The sequence below is a fragment of the Theropithecus gelada genome, chromosome 13 (genome assembly GCF_003255815.1).
Source record: "Theropithecus gelada isolate Dixy chromosome 13, Tgel_1.0, whole genome shotgun sequence".
Taxonomy (NCBI): Eukaryota; Metazoa; Chordata; class Mammalia; order Primates; family Cercopithecidae; genus Theropithecus; species Theropithecus gelada.
Window position 1 is genome coordinate 15,611,030 of NC_037681.1, and position 17,922 is coordinate 15,628,951.

The window sequence follows — 17,922 nt, forward strand, 5'->3', positions numbered from 1 at the left end:
CAGGCATGAGTGATTGTGGTGTTGGCTGAGTTCAATGTTTTATTATGCCAGAGAATCTGTAGGTCCTTTAGGTCCTGGAACCTAAGGCTGGGTTGTTGAAACCGCCACTCCAAAAGTACTTCAGTAATAAGCTGTTCTTTTCCCAATGCTAACGGGGATGCTCACTTTTAGGTGTAGAAAGAAATCACTTGTTGCCATTGTTTTAATTGTCTGAAGGCATTCCTCTTATAGATGGGCTTAGTTCATTATTTCCTCTAAGCAAACGTTCTTAAACGTTTCTCTTATAGTGAAAAACTAAGACAATTTGTTACAAATCTTTGGTACTGCTTTCTCCAGTTTTAAGATTGGAACTTTTACTTACCTTAAAATCACTTGGCTTGGTTTCCTTTAACTTTTTCAAAGTGTTAGAGAGTAATTCCTGTTGAACAGATTATCTTCCTTGTAAATACACTTTGAAAATACCTCAGTAAAAGGAATTTCTCATGATTTCTTTAAAAATATATCAGATAACAGCTGATAAAAAGAACTTTAATGGAAGGCACTGTTGTCCAAAATCACATAAAGGGTAAGAGCCCACATGGTACCACCCTGCTCTCCTACTTCTCAAACCCACATCCACCACCCAGACAGGAGGGTGCAGACCCCACAGGAAATCACCTCCCAGAGCACTGACTGACGTTTTTCCTTAAAACAAAAAAATAGCTGTCTCAGACTAATAACAGAACATCTTAAGAGGGAAAAAAACCAAAAAACTATACCAGCTATTACAGCCTAGTAATAGAAGCAGCTTTCTAAGCGTTCCCAAGTTTATAAGAGGCCCAAGAAATGCATTTATTCTGTTGTCTATTAAGCCTCCACGACAAGGAGAAAGTTACAAGTAAGTCCTTGGTTCATGAGGAGTTAAGAGCTTTGTGCATAAGCAGGTTCAAGAACCAAACTCCTGTTTGCCTCTTGATGGTTCAGAAACATTCAGCTGCTTTCTTCTAGGACAGTATCACAAATGTTTAAGAATTTACTCTCATTATCAACATTGGAACTTTACGAAAACTGGATTCCTGTTTCATCAGAAGCCTGTATTAATGAAAAACACATTTTGTTCTTTAGTGCTTTAAAAAAAAAACTCATCTTTTTTTTGGGATAGCCATTCCTCCTATGGATAGTCATCAGCAAGACACCTAAAAGACACGTTTTCCCCAGTTCTTATCAAAAATTCATCTCACGGAAAAAGTCATCCAAGAAAGCAAAACTTTGCTTTAAGTAGATAAAGTACTGTTTATATGCATTAGACCAAGCAATCCACTCAGGGTTTTAACGGTGTAAAAACTAAATCACAGTACAGCTGAACAGTGAATGGATGGGATGGTTCTGATGAGGTATTATTTTGACATTTTGGTCTCAGAAGGTGTTTCCCCAGTATCCAATGTCTTCAACAACCGGAAAAGACCAGCAGCTTCTCGTATCCTACTGAATTCAATACAGAATGCCTGCACTTCTATAAACAAATCCTGTACATTAATAATTTTGTTACGGATCAAGGATTGGAGAAACACACACACAAGACGCACCAACCGATTCTGAAAAAGGGGAAAAAGAACAAATGTTAGTGTGCTCATTTTCCTGGCAGGCAATTATAAAATTTACAGAAATATTTCTATTACCTGCATATATTTATCCTTAATTTGCTCACAAGTAGAGATGCAATTTGATATATAAAGGTGAATAAACTCAGGAGGTAGATCAACAGCTGTAGTTAGTCTGTTTCATAAAAGAAAATTTGGGCCATTAATTTCATTTGCTAACATCGAAAAACACTGTTAACCATAAAATACAAAATTTGCTTCGGTCATCTGGTGGAATTATCTGACATATCCAATTCCCTTGTTTTAAATATACTTGGGCAAGTAAACCCAAGAGCCACACCTACTTACTCATAAATAACACTTTTTAAAACTGTCTCTACTTACTGTACATATCGCAGTTATTTTTTTGAGCCCTGCCCCTGAGTATTCTTGGTTAAATCATAAGTCATGGTCTGTTACTGGAATTTAGAGTCATAATAAAGGCCAAAGCCAGTATTTTCCAAAGGATTATATGGAATGTTTTAAGGAGAAAAATGAGTGGGGTGGGAACAGGAATTCCATACTCAAAGTATAAATTTCCAAAAGAAGATTAATATATGCTACCTTTTCTAAACTTATCAGACCTCAAAACTTTTTTCAATAAGGCATGAGGAGGCAGTGCTCCAAGGACACTGTCATGAGCTGCTGCAGTCACTTGAGATTCGTGTGTCACCAACAAACATGTTTTCACGCTTAAGGATGATGCACTGTGATAGGTGTTGGGGGAAAACAAACAGGACCCTGTCCTTGAATTCCAAGATACTGAGCAGATAGAATCGCACTGACAAAAAGATACAGTGATTCTGCATCTTGGACTCAGGGCCAAATGTCTGGTAGGGACAAGAACTGCTATAAGAATATGGTGAAGTGAACACTCAGCGTGGTCAATCCACGCTGTGCAGGCAAACCTGCACAGAACTGGGCCACTGAAAAGAGAGTCTTCACTCAGTAGGGGAAAGACTGGAACAAGGAGTGGGAGAAATGCAGCAACACATTTTCAACAAGCAGCTAGCTGGTTTTGCCGGTGACCAAGGTTAAAGTTAAAAATTAATCTGGAAACCTCACGCTTCCTCCCTCTCCTGCCCCTAAAAGAATGCACTCCTTCTATGCACATACTTCCACTCCCTCGGCTTCCAGCTGGGCTTTTTTTCCCCAATAGTTGATGAAAAAAGGGCACATTCTGTAGTTCAATTTCACATAGATTTTTCAAAAAGCCCCAACTTACAAACAGGTGTTAAAAAACTATGCTCTCACTGAAGTTTAGTCGCTTGGCACTCAGAACGGATTTCCCCATATAGGAGGACCATATAATTTATCACCCAAAGCAGGATACCACGTGAAAGGGAGCTCAGGATGCAAAGCCTCCACCAGGACTCAGGCACACCTGAACCTCTGGCCATCCTGCACATAAACAACTGAAGCCCTCCAGCCCATCTAATTCACAGTTTACCTAAAAGATATTTGTAAGGAAAATACTATAAAATGCAAACACTGTACAGCATACATCAAGAAGGGAAGACGTTCTATTTTCCTGACAGTCAAGGATGGCAGGGTCAGGAGACGGGGAGTCAGAAAGGCTGGGAGAAGAGCACGAGGAAGCTAGGACGGCATTCCTAGGATTCTCAGCTCTTAAGGTCCATATTTTTCCACACTTACAGCTGTTAGTCACTAAGAAAAAAATATCTGTATTTGTACAGGGATAAAGAAGATAGGACTATGTACAGGGAAATGAATTTCAGTAACTGGCTGGCACAGTGGCTCACGCCTGTAATCCTTGCACTTTGGGAGGCTGAGGTGGGCAGATCACTTGAGGTCAGGAGTTCGAAAGCAGCCTGACCAACATGGCAAAACCCCGTCTCTACTAAAAGTACAAAAATTAGCCGGGTGTGGTAGCACACACACCTGTAATCCCAGCTACTAGGGAGGCTAAGGCAGGAGAATTGCTTGAACCCAGGGGGTGGAGGTTGCGGTGAGCCGAGATTGCACCACTGTACTCTAGCTTGGGCGACAGAGTGAGACTCCCTCTCAAAAAAATAAATAAAATAAATTTCAGCAGTTTTCATTTATGCTTCTACTAACACTAAATAGTTTGAAATCCTACCCTCAGTTCTTATTAACACATGCTAAATTCACATGTAGTGAATGCTAAGGCTTAGATTATTTCTTTAATAGTTACTCTTATGCCAATAATATCAACACAAAAATCTGTTACAATTTTTCCTTCCTGGCCATCTAATCTGTATCTGTCCCCACACATTTGATCAAATCTAGAAACTTACCGATTTACAACTTCCATTGAATGTAAAGACATGTCCATATTGACCAGGACAGAGAAATACTCAGTGATCTGGCTTGACTGCATTAATTTCAGCAACATTTCTATAGCGACTAAAGGGTTGTTTTCCACAAGGTCAGGAAGTTTGGCTGGGGTGAGGCCAATATGGTAGACAAGTTTGGGGTCTTTTTCCAACTCACCAAGGAGCTAAATACACCAGATTTTTAAAGAGAGAGAGGGAGAGAAAAAGAGGGTCTTGAGTCAATTTTTTTTCCCACGTATATGAAATAAGCATTTTATACACAAAGCTACAAAACTATCTGCATTGAACCAACTTCATAAATTTCTTCCTTCAAACCCATGATGTCTTGACATTTCTAAATTTACATTTTAATTTTGAACAAACTAAAACGCAAACACATCTAAGACAGTTTATAAATATGCTAGTGATTCCTCTTCCTGGACATCAAGCCAGACTCCATACTGTCTGGTCAGATACAACACTGTCTGGTTGTAACAATGTCAAGTCCTTTGCAGGTTTTTTTTTTCTGTCATCTGTTGTAACTAAAAATAATCTTAATGACCAACTAGTTATCCCAAGAAACAGTCCTGCCCCACCCCACTCAGGTAGAGACCAGAACTACCTGAGAAGGGGGCGGAGTGGGAAGCGGGACAGCCGACCTGCTGCAAGTCATCAGTCTGCAGAACTTTACAGTTCAAGTCACAGCCACACTTTGTAATTCAAACAGGTATCCCCAAAAGATTTTTTCCACCAAATAAGCACTTCCTCTTTAAATGTCCTATGCTGTTTTTTTTTCCCGTCTACTTGTATGTTCCACAGTCACTGTGTTTTCAGGATAGTCTCGCGAGCAAAGCGAACTACAAACGTTGCTATTCATTATTTCATTTTGAAAATGATATTTTTGGTGGCAAACTTGATTGGAGAGGTCAATATCTCCTGAAAAGTTCTAATGCAAACTGGATAAAATTCACCAACCAGTAGAAGAGTGGCCTTGCCTCTCCGGAGGGGATCCAGTCTCCCGCTCGGGCAGTGGGGGCTACTTTAATCTCAAATCCACCACGATCCAGCTGTGTGATGGGGGCGGGTTCCCCTTCCCAGCCTTGTTTCCTCCCTACAGCCTATCAGTAACTTCGCTTTCCATCAGAAGCGTTACTGTCTGCTCAAACGTAACCACTGGGGAAAGTGTCCCGCTGTACACAGCAGTGACACCCCCACGACCCCACCTCTCCCAGGGACAAACTGATCACAAAGAAACGTCAGAACATTTTCAGCCATCAGACTTCTTGCCCCACCACAGCAAAACTACCAAAGAGCAGAACAAAACTTCAGAGACCCAAAAACCTTTGCAACTTCCTACTGCTGCCTCATGGTGACAGGATTAGTTTACTGCTTATCACTTTCCAAAAAACAAATACTCTTGTTGGATTAAAGATAAGAAAAGGCTCACAATGGCTGAGTGCAGTGGCTCACACCTGTAATCCCAGCACTATGGGAGGCCAAGGCTGGCAGATCACTTGAGGCCAGACCAGCCTGGCCAACAATGGCAAAACCCCATCTCTACCAAACATACAGAAATTAGCCGGGCATGGTGGTGCATGCCTGTAGTCCCAACTGCTGGGGAGGCTGAGGCACGAGTCACTTGAACCCAGGAGGCAGAGGTTGCAATGAGCCAAGATCATGCCACTGCACTCCACCCTGGGCAACCGAGTGAAAGACTGTCTCAAAAACAAATTTGTTTTAATTAAAAATAAATTTTAGAAAAAGATAAGAAAATGCTTACAATCAATACACACCTGCGTTTGTTGCGGAGAGGATAAGGGGCTTTTGAAGGCTTTGGCCATTATTCGCTTGATCTCCACACCAGTGCTATTCTTAACACACATTGATTTATCCCATTGGATTGCGTGGTCAGGCTCTGTGGGGTTTAGCCAGGCCAGTTCATCCTCACAAATGTGGAGTGGAGGCGGTGGACGAATAAACTCTGGTCGAAAATGGCCTGTAATGAGAGCAGTGATAGTTGCTCCTGTCAGGAAGCTAACATCTCTACACATCTCACACATTTCACTTAATAAAGTTCACAAAGATATCTCTTAATAAGGATGACGTGACTAAAACTCTTATACTTCAAAATCAGAAGCAGGAATGACACAGGAAGGCAGGGCTTCAGTCAGAATGCAAACAAGACAATGAAAGAACACTATACCAGCGTGATGCCAGAGAACAAACTATTCATTTTTGGAGAAATGAGGAAAGCCTGGCCGTGGCCTGCCCACGCTGTACTTAAGCATGACCACTCAACAGCAAAAGGGCGCGACTGCTAAACGGGTGAAGACTTTTGATGAAAAAAATGAAATACTATGTCCTCACACATCCTATTCTGAGTTACCACTATTTGTTCTGGTTTTCACTGTTCGTTCAGTCGCCACTGTGATCTGTACTAGTTTTATCTTTGCATCTTATAACTGAAGTAACAAATTATGTGGTGATGAAACAGCAGGAGGAAAAGTATGGTTGCCTTTTGATATTTTGAAATGAATGTGGAGACCGTCACAAATCCCTAAATTCACAAATGCTGTATTTATTTTCAGAAAACAATATAAGTACAAAAGGAAAATGAAGTGGTTCAACTCGACTGTTTTATAAAACAAGATTCATCCCTGAGTTACAAACCCACTGAAATAAATGCTGGCTAGGACTTCTGCTGAACCAATTTCACATCTCACATGGTTTCTACATAGGGCAGAAGTGGCTTATTCCGATCATGGATCCACATGGGGCAGAAGTGGCTTATTCCGATCATGGATCCACATAGGGCAGAAGTCGTTTATTCCTATCATGGATCCACATAGGGCAGAAGTGGCTTATTCCGATCATGGATCCACATAGGGCAGAAGTGGCTTATTCTGATCATGGATCCTAGCCCTGCCAAATGTGAGAGTCTACTGTTGAGTTTACAGAAAACATCTATTTTCTGGTTAAAAATCGTCACTTTATCTTAAACATCTCCGCTGCCTCTTCTCTCACCTCACCAGGACTAGCATCTGAATCTCCCTTCAACCACTTACAAAAATTTTTTTTTGTAGGTTTTTACCAATTTACGAGCAGTACTCCTTATGTGTAGAGAGTTCCTGCGAGGTGGGGACATCGGGTATTTGGCTAGACCCACTTATGATGAGTGATCTGCTTTTCACATATCTTCCTGGTGACCTATGCAATGTAGAGTTGTGCCCAAGCAAATATTAAAAAGAAGCCACTACATGCCATGGACATTTCAGTCACACTTGTGACTAGCGGAAATTTCAAATATTAAACCTATGTATGCCAAAGATCTACTGTAAACCAAATGGTACAAAAGTCACTGTGTGAATTTCAAACTCATGGTGATATACCACACTATCACCGGGTAAACATGTTCTCATTCCAAAGCAGAAAGCTTGCCTTCATAATTCAGAGCACACAGAAGCCTATAAAACAGATGCCAGGGAGAGTGGTGCATGCCTGTAATTCCAGCTACGTGGGAGTCTGAGGTAGGAGGATCCCCTGAGCCTCAGGGGATGGAGTCTGGCAGATTTTGTAAGTGGTTGAAGGGAGATTCAGATGCTAGTCCTGGTGAGGTGAGAGAAGAGGCAGCGGAGATGTTTAAGATAAAGTGATGATTTTTAACCAGAAAATAGATGTTTTCTGTAAACTCAACAGTAGACTCTCACATTTGGCTGGGCATCACAGCAAGACTCCATCTCTTAAAGAAACCCCCAAAAAATGCAGCTAATATTATTTCAAATTCTACAAGTATTTTCTTTGAATTAAAGTAAATTAGGAGCTTATAAGAAAAACTTTAAAATGGAAAAGGAAATGATAGTGATAAGATTACTTAAGAGGTATGAAACAAAAAGATAATGAGCTGCTACAAAAAGACTCATTTCAGTAAAATCAGAATCTGTAATTTAAAAAAAAAATTTTTTTTTCCTTTTTGAAACACTCGCTCACTCTGTCCCCCAGGCTGGAGTTCTGTGGTGCAATCTTGGCTCACTGCAACCTCTGCCTCCCAGGTTCGAGCCATTCTCCTGCCTCAGACTCCTGAGTAGCTGGGACTACAGGCGTGCACCACTAGTCTTGGCTAATTTTTGTATTTTTAGTAAAGACGGGGTTTCACCATGTTGGCCAGGCTGGTGTCAAACTCCTGACCTCAAGTGATCCACCCGCCTTGGCCTCCCAAATGCTGGGATTACAGGTGTGAGCCACCGCACCGGCCTGTATCTTTAGGTATGCATAGGATAGACGTGCAACCAACAACTTGGCATGCACTTTTCTTAAAGAAGAAACTAATTGTCACTGAACATCTCTACTATGTTCTAGATACTCACTACACTAGAAAGGTTCACACTAAATTACAATTTAAGTCATAACAAAAATAAGATGATGTCTCAAAAAACTGAAAAGTCCTAGAGGATGCTGACGGAATAAAACCAAGAATATAAATTAATTTACATATACCTACTTTCAATAGGTGGCTTTGGTCCGCTGACTAAAGCTTCCGTGATCTGAGAGGCAACTGAGCTGTCAAATCCAGAATTAGAAGAATCCGGGTCTGGGTCACTGAGAATACTGGGGAAGCTCGCTTTGCTTTGTGTTGGCAGTTCAGATTGGCGTTCTGGAAAAGGTTAAAATAGGAGATGTTTTAAAATTATGGACATCATGAGGAGACTGAAAAGCTACCGACTGAGGTAAGCTATCTGTAACACAGAAAAACAAAGAGCCAGATTCAGAGAGAGAGAAAGAGTATGTGTGTGTGTCTGTACGTACAGCAGGTCCTCACTTAACGTCGTTGAAAGATTCTTGGCATCTGCAACTAAGTGAAACGACATATAACAATTATTTTCATCAATGTTATAATAAAACAAAGTTGATGAAACAGTGTTATTCAAGGACCTGATCTACATCACTTCACTTAAATCCGCAGTTTCCAACAACCTGTCAGTGATGTTGAGGACTTACTGTACATAAATTTTTAAATTAATTGAAAAAAAAAAAAACCCAACAGGAAAAAATGAACTAATAACTTTAATAAGGATTTTATTTAAAAAGCTTGAATGGCCAAAAAAATCTGAAAAGATGTTTAATCCCATTAGGAACTAGGGAAAATCCAGTTAAAACACAAGATACTATAACATACCCACCAGATTGGCAAAAATGTATAAACTTGACATTATCAAATGCGGAAGAGGATGTAAGGTAACTTGCACACTGTTACAGGAATGAAAAATGGCACAGCAACTTTGGAAAACAATTTGACGTTTCCTTATAAAGTTTTACATGTGCATCTCTTTCCATCTAGGAGACACACTTTCACACGCACCCCAGAATAAGGTGCAAGAATGTTCACAGCAGTATTATGTCCATCAGTGGCAGAATGGATACAGAACTTGGTATTCCACAGTGTGAAGGTACCACAGCAGCAATGAAGAGCAGCCACTGCAGTTACACACCATCAGCATGGACTCATCTCTCACCCCCCAACAGAAGAAAAGCACAAAAGAAGAAATGCAGTACAATTCCACATATATGAAGTTCAAAGGCATGCAACGTGAAACTATGGGCAGGCACAGGAGGGAAGCAAATTGAGGATGATTATCATAAAAATCAGGTTAGTGATGAGGCAGCCACCTGGAGAAACACCCAGGGAGCCTCTTGGCCCTGAAAATATTCTCTTTCTTAACTTGGATGGCAGGTTGCTCCAGGTTCACTTAATTATAATTCCTTTAAAAAGTGAATGCATGTTTTATTTCAGATTGTATAATTTTAGAAACACCTGGCTAAATTCCTGAGTAAAGAACTATACAAATCAGTAGAAGACCATCGACCCAATGGAAAAATGGCCAGACATATGAAAAGATGCCTTAGACATAGAGCATCTTTTCTCATTCATGTATTAAGAGAAATACTCACTAAAATTATCCTGTAATGCCATTTTAAAAAATATCAGATTGTTGAAGTACAAAAAGTTAGATAACATACTATCAACCAAAATGTAAAAACTGGCCAGTTGCGTGGTAAACTAGTGATCGGTGTTTGTCAGGAATAAATCATAAAGAAAAACAAAACCTCTGAAATGAATACTGTCATTGTTGGGGTAAAACTTCACCCCCTGTAGTCACTTATGTTTAACTTGTCTGCTTGTTTTTTTAAAGTTAAGAAAACACAAACTGCATCATCCAAAAATACACCTGTGGTCCACGGATGCCACTGTAAGACACCTGAATTTTAGGCCTCCAGAGAGACGGTCTGGGTGGCTGGCCCCAGAGTGGAGAGGCATGCTTGCTTTTTCTTTCCACTTGTGAAGAGGAATGGATTCGGACATCTGCCAGCTGGGGAGAGAACGGCAAGCAGCAAGCTTAGCCACTCGGGCAGACTTCTCAGCCCTTACTCTAGGCGTGTGATCCTTCCTCCACGTGATATACTTCACAACTTTCTCACGTCTGGCTCAAGACATCCCAAGTGAAAAGGAAGGTGAGATGTGATTCTCACTTTATTATGATAAATACTGTTTAAATAGTATAAATATTATTATAAATACTAAGCTAGAACCATCAGAATATATCACTTCTGTATCCAGTTTTCAAAGTATCTTCGGTGTTTGTCAGGAATAAATAAAAATAATCATTTTATTTCTATTAAATTATATCTGACACTAGTGGCTAATAAGTACTTTTGTACTTATTAGTACAACCTTAAAAAGTCTTAAAAAGATTTCTTTTGGTTTCAGAAAATAACCTTTGTTACATTGTTCTTGTCTCTGCTTTTCTGACAGGGTCTCACTCTGCTGCCCAGGCTGGAGTGCAGTGGTGCAATCACAGCTCAGTGCAGCCTTGACCTCCCAGGATCAAGTGATCCTCTTATGTCAGCCTCCCAGGTAGCTGGGACCACAGATGCACACACCACCACACCCAACTAATTTTTTTAAATTACTTTTGTAGAAACAGGGTCCCCCTGTGTTGCCCCGGCTGGTTTTAAACTCCTGGGCTCAAGTGACTCTCATGCCTCGGCCTCCCAAACTGCTGGGATTACAGGTATGCACCACTGTGCCTGGCCCCATTGTTGTATTGTTAATACCCAATAGTTTAAAGGTTAACAGTGTTCCAAAGGAAAAGCTGTTTATTGCAACATGTCACCTTATATCAGAAGCCAAATGTCACAGGTCTATGAAGTCTAAGAGGATGATGGGGCATTGTCAAAATTAATACTTCAGCTTACTTAATGACAAAGTCAAGCATTCACAAACCCAGCTACATATTACAATTTCCCTATTGAGCTGCTCTCAAGTGACGAATGCTTATAGCAGGCAAGCCCAAAGTGCCTCCTCTACTCCTTCAGAACTCAGAGACCTTCTCTCTCACCACCAGTTCTCCTTCTCCTATTATTTTCTGTCAGAACACACTGTTTACTTCAAGAGCACTCATTCATTTGCTTACATGTTTAACACAGAATGTGCCAGAACAATCCTGAACAAGAACAAAGTTGAAAGTTTCATACCTCCCAATTTCAAAACTTAGTACAAAACTACAGTAATCAAAACAGTGTGGTACTGGCAGAAAGACAGACATATAGACAAATGGAATGGAATAGAAAGCCCAGAAATAAATCCTGGCATATACGGGCAAATGATTTTCAACAAGGATGCCAAGAGTACATTGGGTTTGGCTATTGAGGGTCCCTTGAGACAGGTCTCACACTGTCATGCAGGCTGGAGTGCAGTGGCGCAATCACAGCTCACTGCAATCTCCCAGGCTCAAGTGATCCTCTCACTTAGGCCTCCCAAGCAGTTGAGACCACAGGCATGCACCACCACGCCCAGCTAAGTTTTTAATTATTTGTAGAGACAAAGTCTCCCTGTGTTGCCCAGGCTAGTCTTGAACTCCTGCCCTCAAATGATCCTCCCACTTCAGCCTCTCCCAAAGACTACAGGCATGAGCTACTACGCCAGCCTTTCTTCAGTTCAAAGACGGATTTTTCCTTTTTTTTGAGACAGAGTCTCGCTCTGTCACCCAGGCTGAAGTGCAGTGGTGCAATCTCGGCTCACTGCAACCTCCGCCTCCCAGGTTCAAGTGATTCTTGTGCCTCAACCTCCCAATTACAGGTGTGAGCCACTGTGACTGGCCGGATTTTTCTATTTCTGCAAAAAACACTGTTGGAATTTTGACAGGAATTGCACCAAATCTGCTGATTGTTTTGGATAGTATTGACATTTTAACAAATATTAAGTCTTCCAATCAGAACTTAAAAAAAAACACTAAATTTTATCCAGCTTTCTTCTAAATCAGGAAAAGCAATCAACTCAAGTGAAGACTACAAATGAATGTACAAGCTATTAGCATCCGAAAATAAAGATTTCCATTTATTTATTTATTTAGAGATGGAGTCTTGCTGTAGCCTAGGCTGGAGTGCAGTGGTGCATTCTTGGCTCACTGCAACCTCCACCTCCCAGGTTCAAGCAATTCTCCTGCCTCAGCCTCCCGAGTAGCTGGGATTACAGGTGTGCACCACCACACACGGCTAATTTTTTGTATATTTAGTAGAGACAGGGTTTTACCATGCTGGCCAGGCTAGTCTTGAACTCCTGACCTCAAATAATCCGCCCGCCTCGGTCTCCCAAAGTGCTGGGATTACAGGTGTGAGCCACCGTGCCCAGCCAAGACTTCCATTTAAGATTCAGTACTAAAACTACTTTTTAAAACGGATGATACTAACCTTTTAGCAGTTACAAAAACCATCATTTTAGTCGAGTCCTCAACAAGAGAGTCCTAATATTACCACACAGGAATGCCCAAACCATTGATTCCTCCTTACCGGCCAAGGCTAACTGAAGCCCACTAATGTCCACAGACTGGCCCATGTTTCCAACGTCCATCAGCGCAATCTGGCGAGGCGTCTTTTTGAAGAGTTCCCGTGGGGGTGCCAGCATCAGCTGGGAAAGAAAAAACTTTTCTGGTGGAGTTATAGGAGGTAAAAATCCTGCAAACAAAAATGTATAACAATTTCTCCAATGGTTACTTTTAAAAATCAACTTGAATCTGGTAAAATCAGTACTTGCTACTTGCCACTTCAAGCCATATATTTTTAAGAACTAAATTATAATTAAGTTTCAGTCAACCAAATATATACATTTATGAACTATGTAATTAAATATGTCATTTGAAATTCAATGATCTGTGGCCCTACCAATGAAACTTAAGGTTTTTGTACCTGTTAATTTTAAGAGTTAAAGGAAGATGAAAAAACATGAAACGTGGCTTAGCAGTGAAAGACAGGTTTTCTTTAGTTAAAACATCGGCCAGGAGTGCCTCTCAGATTTTCACTGAAGAAAATCTGTCTTTGACTGCCATGCTGCATTTCGTGGTTTTCTCTTTTTTTTTTTTTCTTTTTTGTGATGAAGTCTCACTCTTATCCCCCAGGCTGGAGTGCAGTAGCATGATCTCGGCTCACTGCAACCTCCGGGTTCAAGTGATTCTCCTGCCTCAGCCTCCCAACTAGCTGGGATTACGGGCACCCGCCACCACGCCCAGCTAATTTTTGTCTTTTTAGTAGAGACACGGTTTCACCATGTTGGCCAGGCTGGTCTCGAACTCCTGACCTCAGGTGATCCACCTGCCTTGGCTTCCCAAAGTGCTGGGATTATAGGTGTGAGTCACCGCACCCCACCTGGTGTTTCTTTCCTCTTTACCTCTTACATTAATAACTTTTCTTTTTTTTTTTTTTTTGAGACAGAGTCTCGCTCTGTCACCCAGGCTGGAGTACAGTGGTGCGATCTCGGCTCACTGCAAGCCTCGCCTCCTGGGTTCACGCCCTTCTCCTGCCTCAGCCTCCCGAGTAGCTGGGACTGAAGGTGCCCGCCACCACACCCAGCTAATTTTTTGTATTTTTAAGTAGAGACACGGTTTCACCGTGTTAGTCAGGATGGTCTCGATTTGCTGACCTCGTGATCCGCCCGCCTCGGCCTCCCAAAGTGCTGGGATTACAGGTATGAGCCACCGCGCCTGGCCCAATAACTTCATTTTCTAAAGTGCCTCAATTCCTGCAAAGGCTAAAGCTTATATATGTAAACAAAAACAGACAACACTACAGTGCTCAGACATGCTTTTCTTTCTTCTCTGTTTCCACTGTGTAAAGTGGAATAAATAGAAGAGCAACCAGTAGCAATCCAAATACACTACCTGATTCAACACACAATGCAGTTTACAAATTCCCGCAAGGCTGAATCTTCCTTCCCTTTTGTCCCATGTTCGATTGCTCATCAAGCCTCATCTCTCCCACTGCAGCAATGTCAACAGGCTGCATTCCCTCAGCTCTAGTCCCCACTCCTCTCTTGCCTGGAGTACTCTTGCCCCCTCTACTGACTTCCCCAGCTCCCAGTTTTGACCCCTGCCCACTCACCACCCATAGCCCACACTTCCTCTTACCATTTAGTTATATCTCTAGAGTGCAGATCTGATCACATTACTTAACCTGTTTACACAGAATTAAACCCAGATTTTTATACCGTTACAAGACCCTTCATAATATGGTCCCAACGCACCTTCCTAATCTCACTTCTTGACTTTCTGTCCCATCCATGTACCCTACACCCCAGTTGCACAAAATCCCTCAACTTCTACACCCAGTTCCTTCTTTTGCTTTGAGGCAGTCTCACTCTGTTGCCCAGGCTGGAGTGCAGTGGTGCGATCTCAGCTCACTGCAGCCTCCGACTCCCAGGTTCAAGCAATTCTCCTGCCTCAGACTCCTCAGTAGCTGGGATTACAGGAGTGCACCATCATGCTGGGCTGATTTTTGTATTTTTGGTAGAGATGGGGTTTCATCATGTTGGCCAGGCTGGTTTTGAACTCCTGGCCTCAAGTGATCTGCCTGCCTCGGCCTCCCGAAGTGCTAGGATTGCAGGCATGAGCCACCGCACACGGCTTTACACCCGGTTCTTTAGTAATACCTGGCAGAGTCACTCCCGCCCTCGCACCTGCATCCCTAATCAATATCCAGCAAAAGTATCACTCCTTCCAAGAATCTCTCTGGCTCCACGGGTGGTCCGTCCTTCCTCCGTGCTACCCAGCATTACACAATCGCAGTCCTGCCTCTGTTCGGAGTCATCTGAAAAGCATTCTGAAGACATACCCACTAAATGTCTTACCCTAAACAGAAAACAGCAGCAGCTCTGGGAGTGGGGTGTTGGCACTGATATTTTCTCTTCTATGTTACCTACACACCATCCCTACCTCCTTTAATAATGGTAATAATAGTGGGTAACACTCACAGGTACTTTTATTCTTTGTAACAACTCTACCAGCTGGCAATTGTTACTATTTGCATTTTACAGATGAGGAATCTGAGGCACAAAACGGTTAAATATAATCCATCCATGGATTCTTTCTCTGGCCACTGCCATCCTGCCCATGGCAGATCTGTGTGGACAGTGCAGTCTACGGACTAGGTGTGGGTTTAGATTCACTGTAGATGAGAATGACATTAATAAGTCACAGTTCCTTTGCCTCACTTGTTCTTCAGAATTCAAAGGGCCCTCTGACCTAAATCCCATAGTGTCCCAATCCTCTCATACCAGCACCCCAGGGTGGTGGTTGTCTCTTTCTGTGTGTGTTTGTTTAGAAGCAGGGTCTCGCTGTCACCCTAACTCACTGCAGCCTCAAACTCCTAGGCTCAAGTGATCCTTCTGCCTCAAACTCCAGAGCAGCTGGGACTACAGGTGTGAGCCACCCCATGCCCAACAATTTTTATTTTTTATTTTTTGTAGACAGGGTCTTACTATGTTGCCCAGCATGGTTTCAAACTCCTGGCCTCAAGCAATTCCCAACTCCCAACCTCCACCACTTCGGCCTCCAGAAGCGCTGATATTACAGGCGTGAGCCACCTCGCCAGGCCTAGGTGGTGGGTTTTGACCACAAACCTGTGTTACATTCACTTTCTGGGCAGTCACAAGCTTCTTAAAAGCAGGTTAAGTACCTGTACCCTAACGGCATCTCAGCCAATACAAAAGGTTGCCCTTCTTAGACAAGGGCACTACAGGGCACCAATCAGAGATCCTGACGGGGTGCCAGGCAGGAACGCTAACTAGAAATGCGGCCCTCCTGTACCATAAAAACGAACTCCTGGTGTCACCTCAAAATCTGCTGCCTTAGCCTTGACTCACTGTATAGCAGGCCCTACCTATGCTGGTTAAGGAATGTAAGATCAAGCTGTTACCTATCTCTAGCTATGTGCTTCCTCCACTACACTGGTCCCTAAATCCTTCAGGTCCCCTTGTCACCACGCCATTTTTGTTTTCTGACTGCAAGTCTTCTCCCAAAGCAAATCCACATAAAGCATCCCGTTTGAGCTTAAAAACAAAAAAATGTAGCCTCGCATCCAACCTACTAGTTTGATCTCACCAATGCCACACAATGGTAAATATATTTTACATAATTTATACCATGAATGCACTTTACATAATGTTCAGTAAGTCATGCGTTTCCAATCGCGAGATCATCAATTTGGGACTTTCTATCCTCTGCCCCCATCCCTAACAGGCTAAGGCAGGCGGCTGCAAAGTCTTTAATGGTGTTTCACGTGTAATTCCGCCCACAACTTCTTCAGCTTCTTAGTACTGACTTCTACGTACTCCTTTGAGACTAAAAACCGGGGACAGATCTAGTCTTATCGTTGGTTTTAACTTCACACACCACACACGGGCTTTCGAAGAACGAACCGTATTTGAGACACTAAACATGTCAAGACCTACACTGAGCTCTATGATGTGATGGGGTGTATAGAGAAATTTTCGGTGTCACGAACTTGCAATTAAGCTACCACCTCTCCATTCTTTAGAGTTAAGGCTGGGAGGGAGTGAGGGGCGTGGGAACGCAGAGGGAGGCGGAAAAAGAGGATTATCAGTTCACACGGATAGTTAATTTCCCTTTCAGGTGAGCTCCCAGCAGCGCGGGTGGAAAGCTGCGGAATCTAACGCTATCCACACGGCACAGCCGGCTTCAGCAGGTACCTGAGAGCGGAGGGCGGTCGGGCTCCTGACCGCCGCGGGCGGGCGGCGCGGGGTTGAGCAGGTGCGCGAAGCTGGCGGCGAAGGGGTTTGCGGCCAGCGGCTCGGTGCGGTACATCTCCCAGAGCAGGTAGAGCGCCGTGAGACGCTGCGCCGCGCTGGGCAGCAGGTCCGGCTGCTGGAGCAGCATGACGAGCACCGAACCCAGGCGGAAGTGGTCGGCCTTGCTGAAGTAGTGATGGAAGGCGGTGGACAGGCCCTCGAAGGTGCTGCCGCCGCCCGCCTCCTCCGATATGATGCTGAGCAGGCTCGAGAGTTCCTTCGGGGTCAAGCTCATCCTGCCTGCGGGGCCCCCAGGGCCTCCGCTCCCGGACCCGGGGCCGCTTGCTCCGCCTCTGCCGCCGCCGGAGCCCCCGAAGCCGCTCCTGGACGCCGACCCTGCCGCTTCCCGGGACACTCTTTGCTCCGCGGCGGTGAGAAGCCGGCAAGACGCCGCGCTCGCCCCTCCGCTGGGCATCAACCTCGCTCCCCTTCCCCTCTTCCCGGCCCGAGGGGCCCTGGCGCCGGCTCGCTCCGTCCCCGCGGCCGTAAAGCGCGCTGTTACACGACAGCGTCGCAAACAAAACACGTCGGGGAAACCAGACCGCCGCGGAAAAGGACAGCGCCCAGCGAAAGCGAGGCTGATGGAGCGAAGCCAGGAAGAGGATGCGGAGACGCGGGGTAGGCGGGGCGAATTGGCAGGAAGCGGGGGCGGGGCCCGGGAAGGGAGGGGCGGTGCGAGGTCGGGCTGGCGGCGTTCAGGGCTAGGTCCGCTGAGGTTCCCCGGCAGGAGCGCCCGGGGCCCGCGTGCGTCGGCGCAACTACAAGCGAAAGCCGCACCTTGGCGGGCCCTAGGACAGTGCCTGGTGCCAGACGGTCCCAGTAAATGCTATCTACGTTATTACTTGGAAAAACGCACCTCGGATGTTAACTATTT

The 17,922-nt window shown here is 43.8% G+C and overlaps 1 protein-coding gene across 1 annotated transcript; it reads right to left on the bottom strand.

Moving 5' to 3' along the window:
* Positions 1-507: 507 nt before the first annotated feature.
* Positions 508-17,643, bottom strand: CNOT11 (CCR4-NOT transcription complex subunit 11). The gene is made up of 7 exons (XM_025354431.1): positions 16,950-17,643; positions 12,761-12,925; positions 8,415-8,567; positions 5,710-5,912; positions 3,899-4,101; positions 1,659-1,755; positions 508-1,574 (listed from the first exon to the last, which is right to left on the bottom strand). The coding sequence occupies exons 1-7, from the start codon at positions 17,461-17,463 to the stop codon at positions 1,377-1,379; spliced, it is 1,533 nt and encodes a 510-aa protein (XP_025210216.1). The 5' UTR covers positions 17,464-17,643; the 3' UTR covers positions 508-1,376.
* Positions 17,644-17,922: the final 279 nt, after the last annotated feature.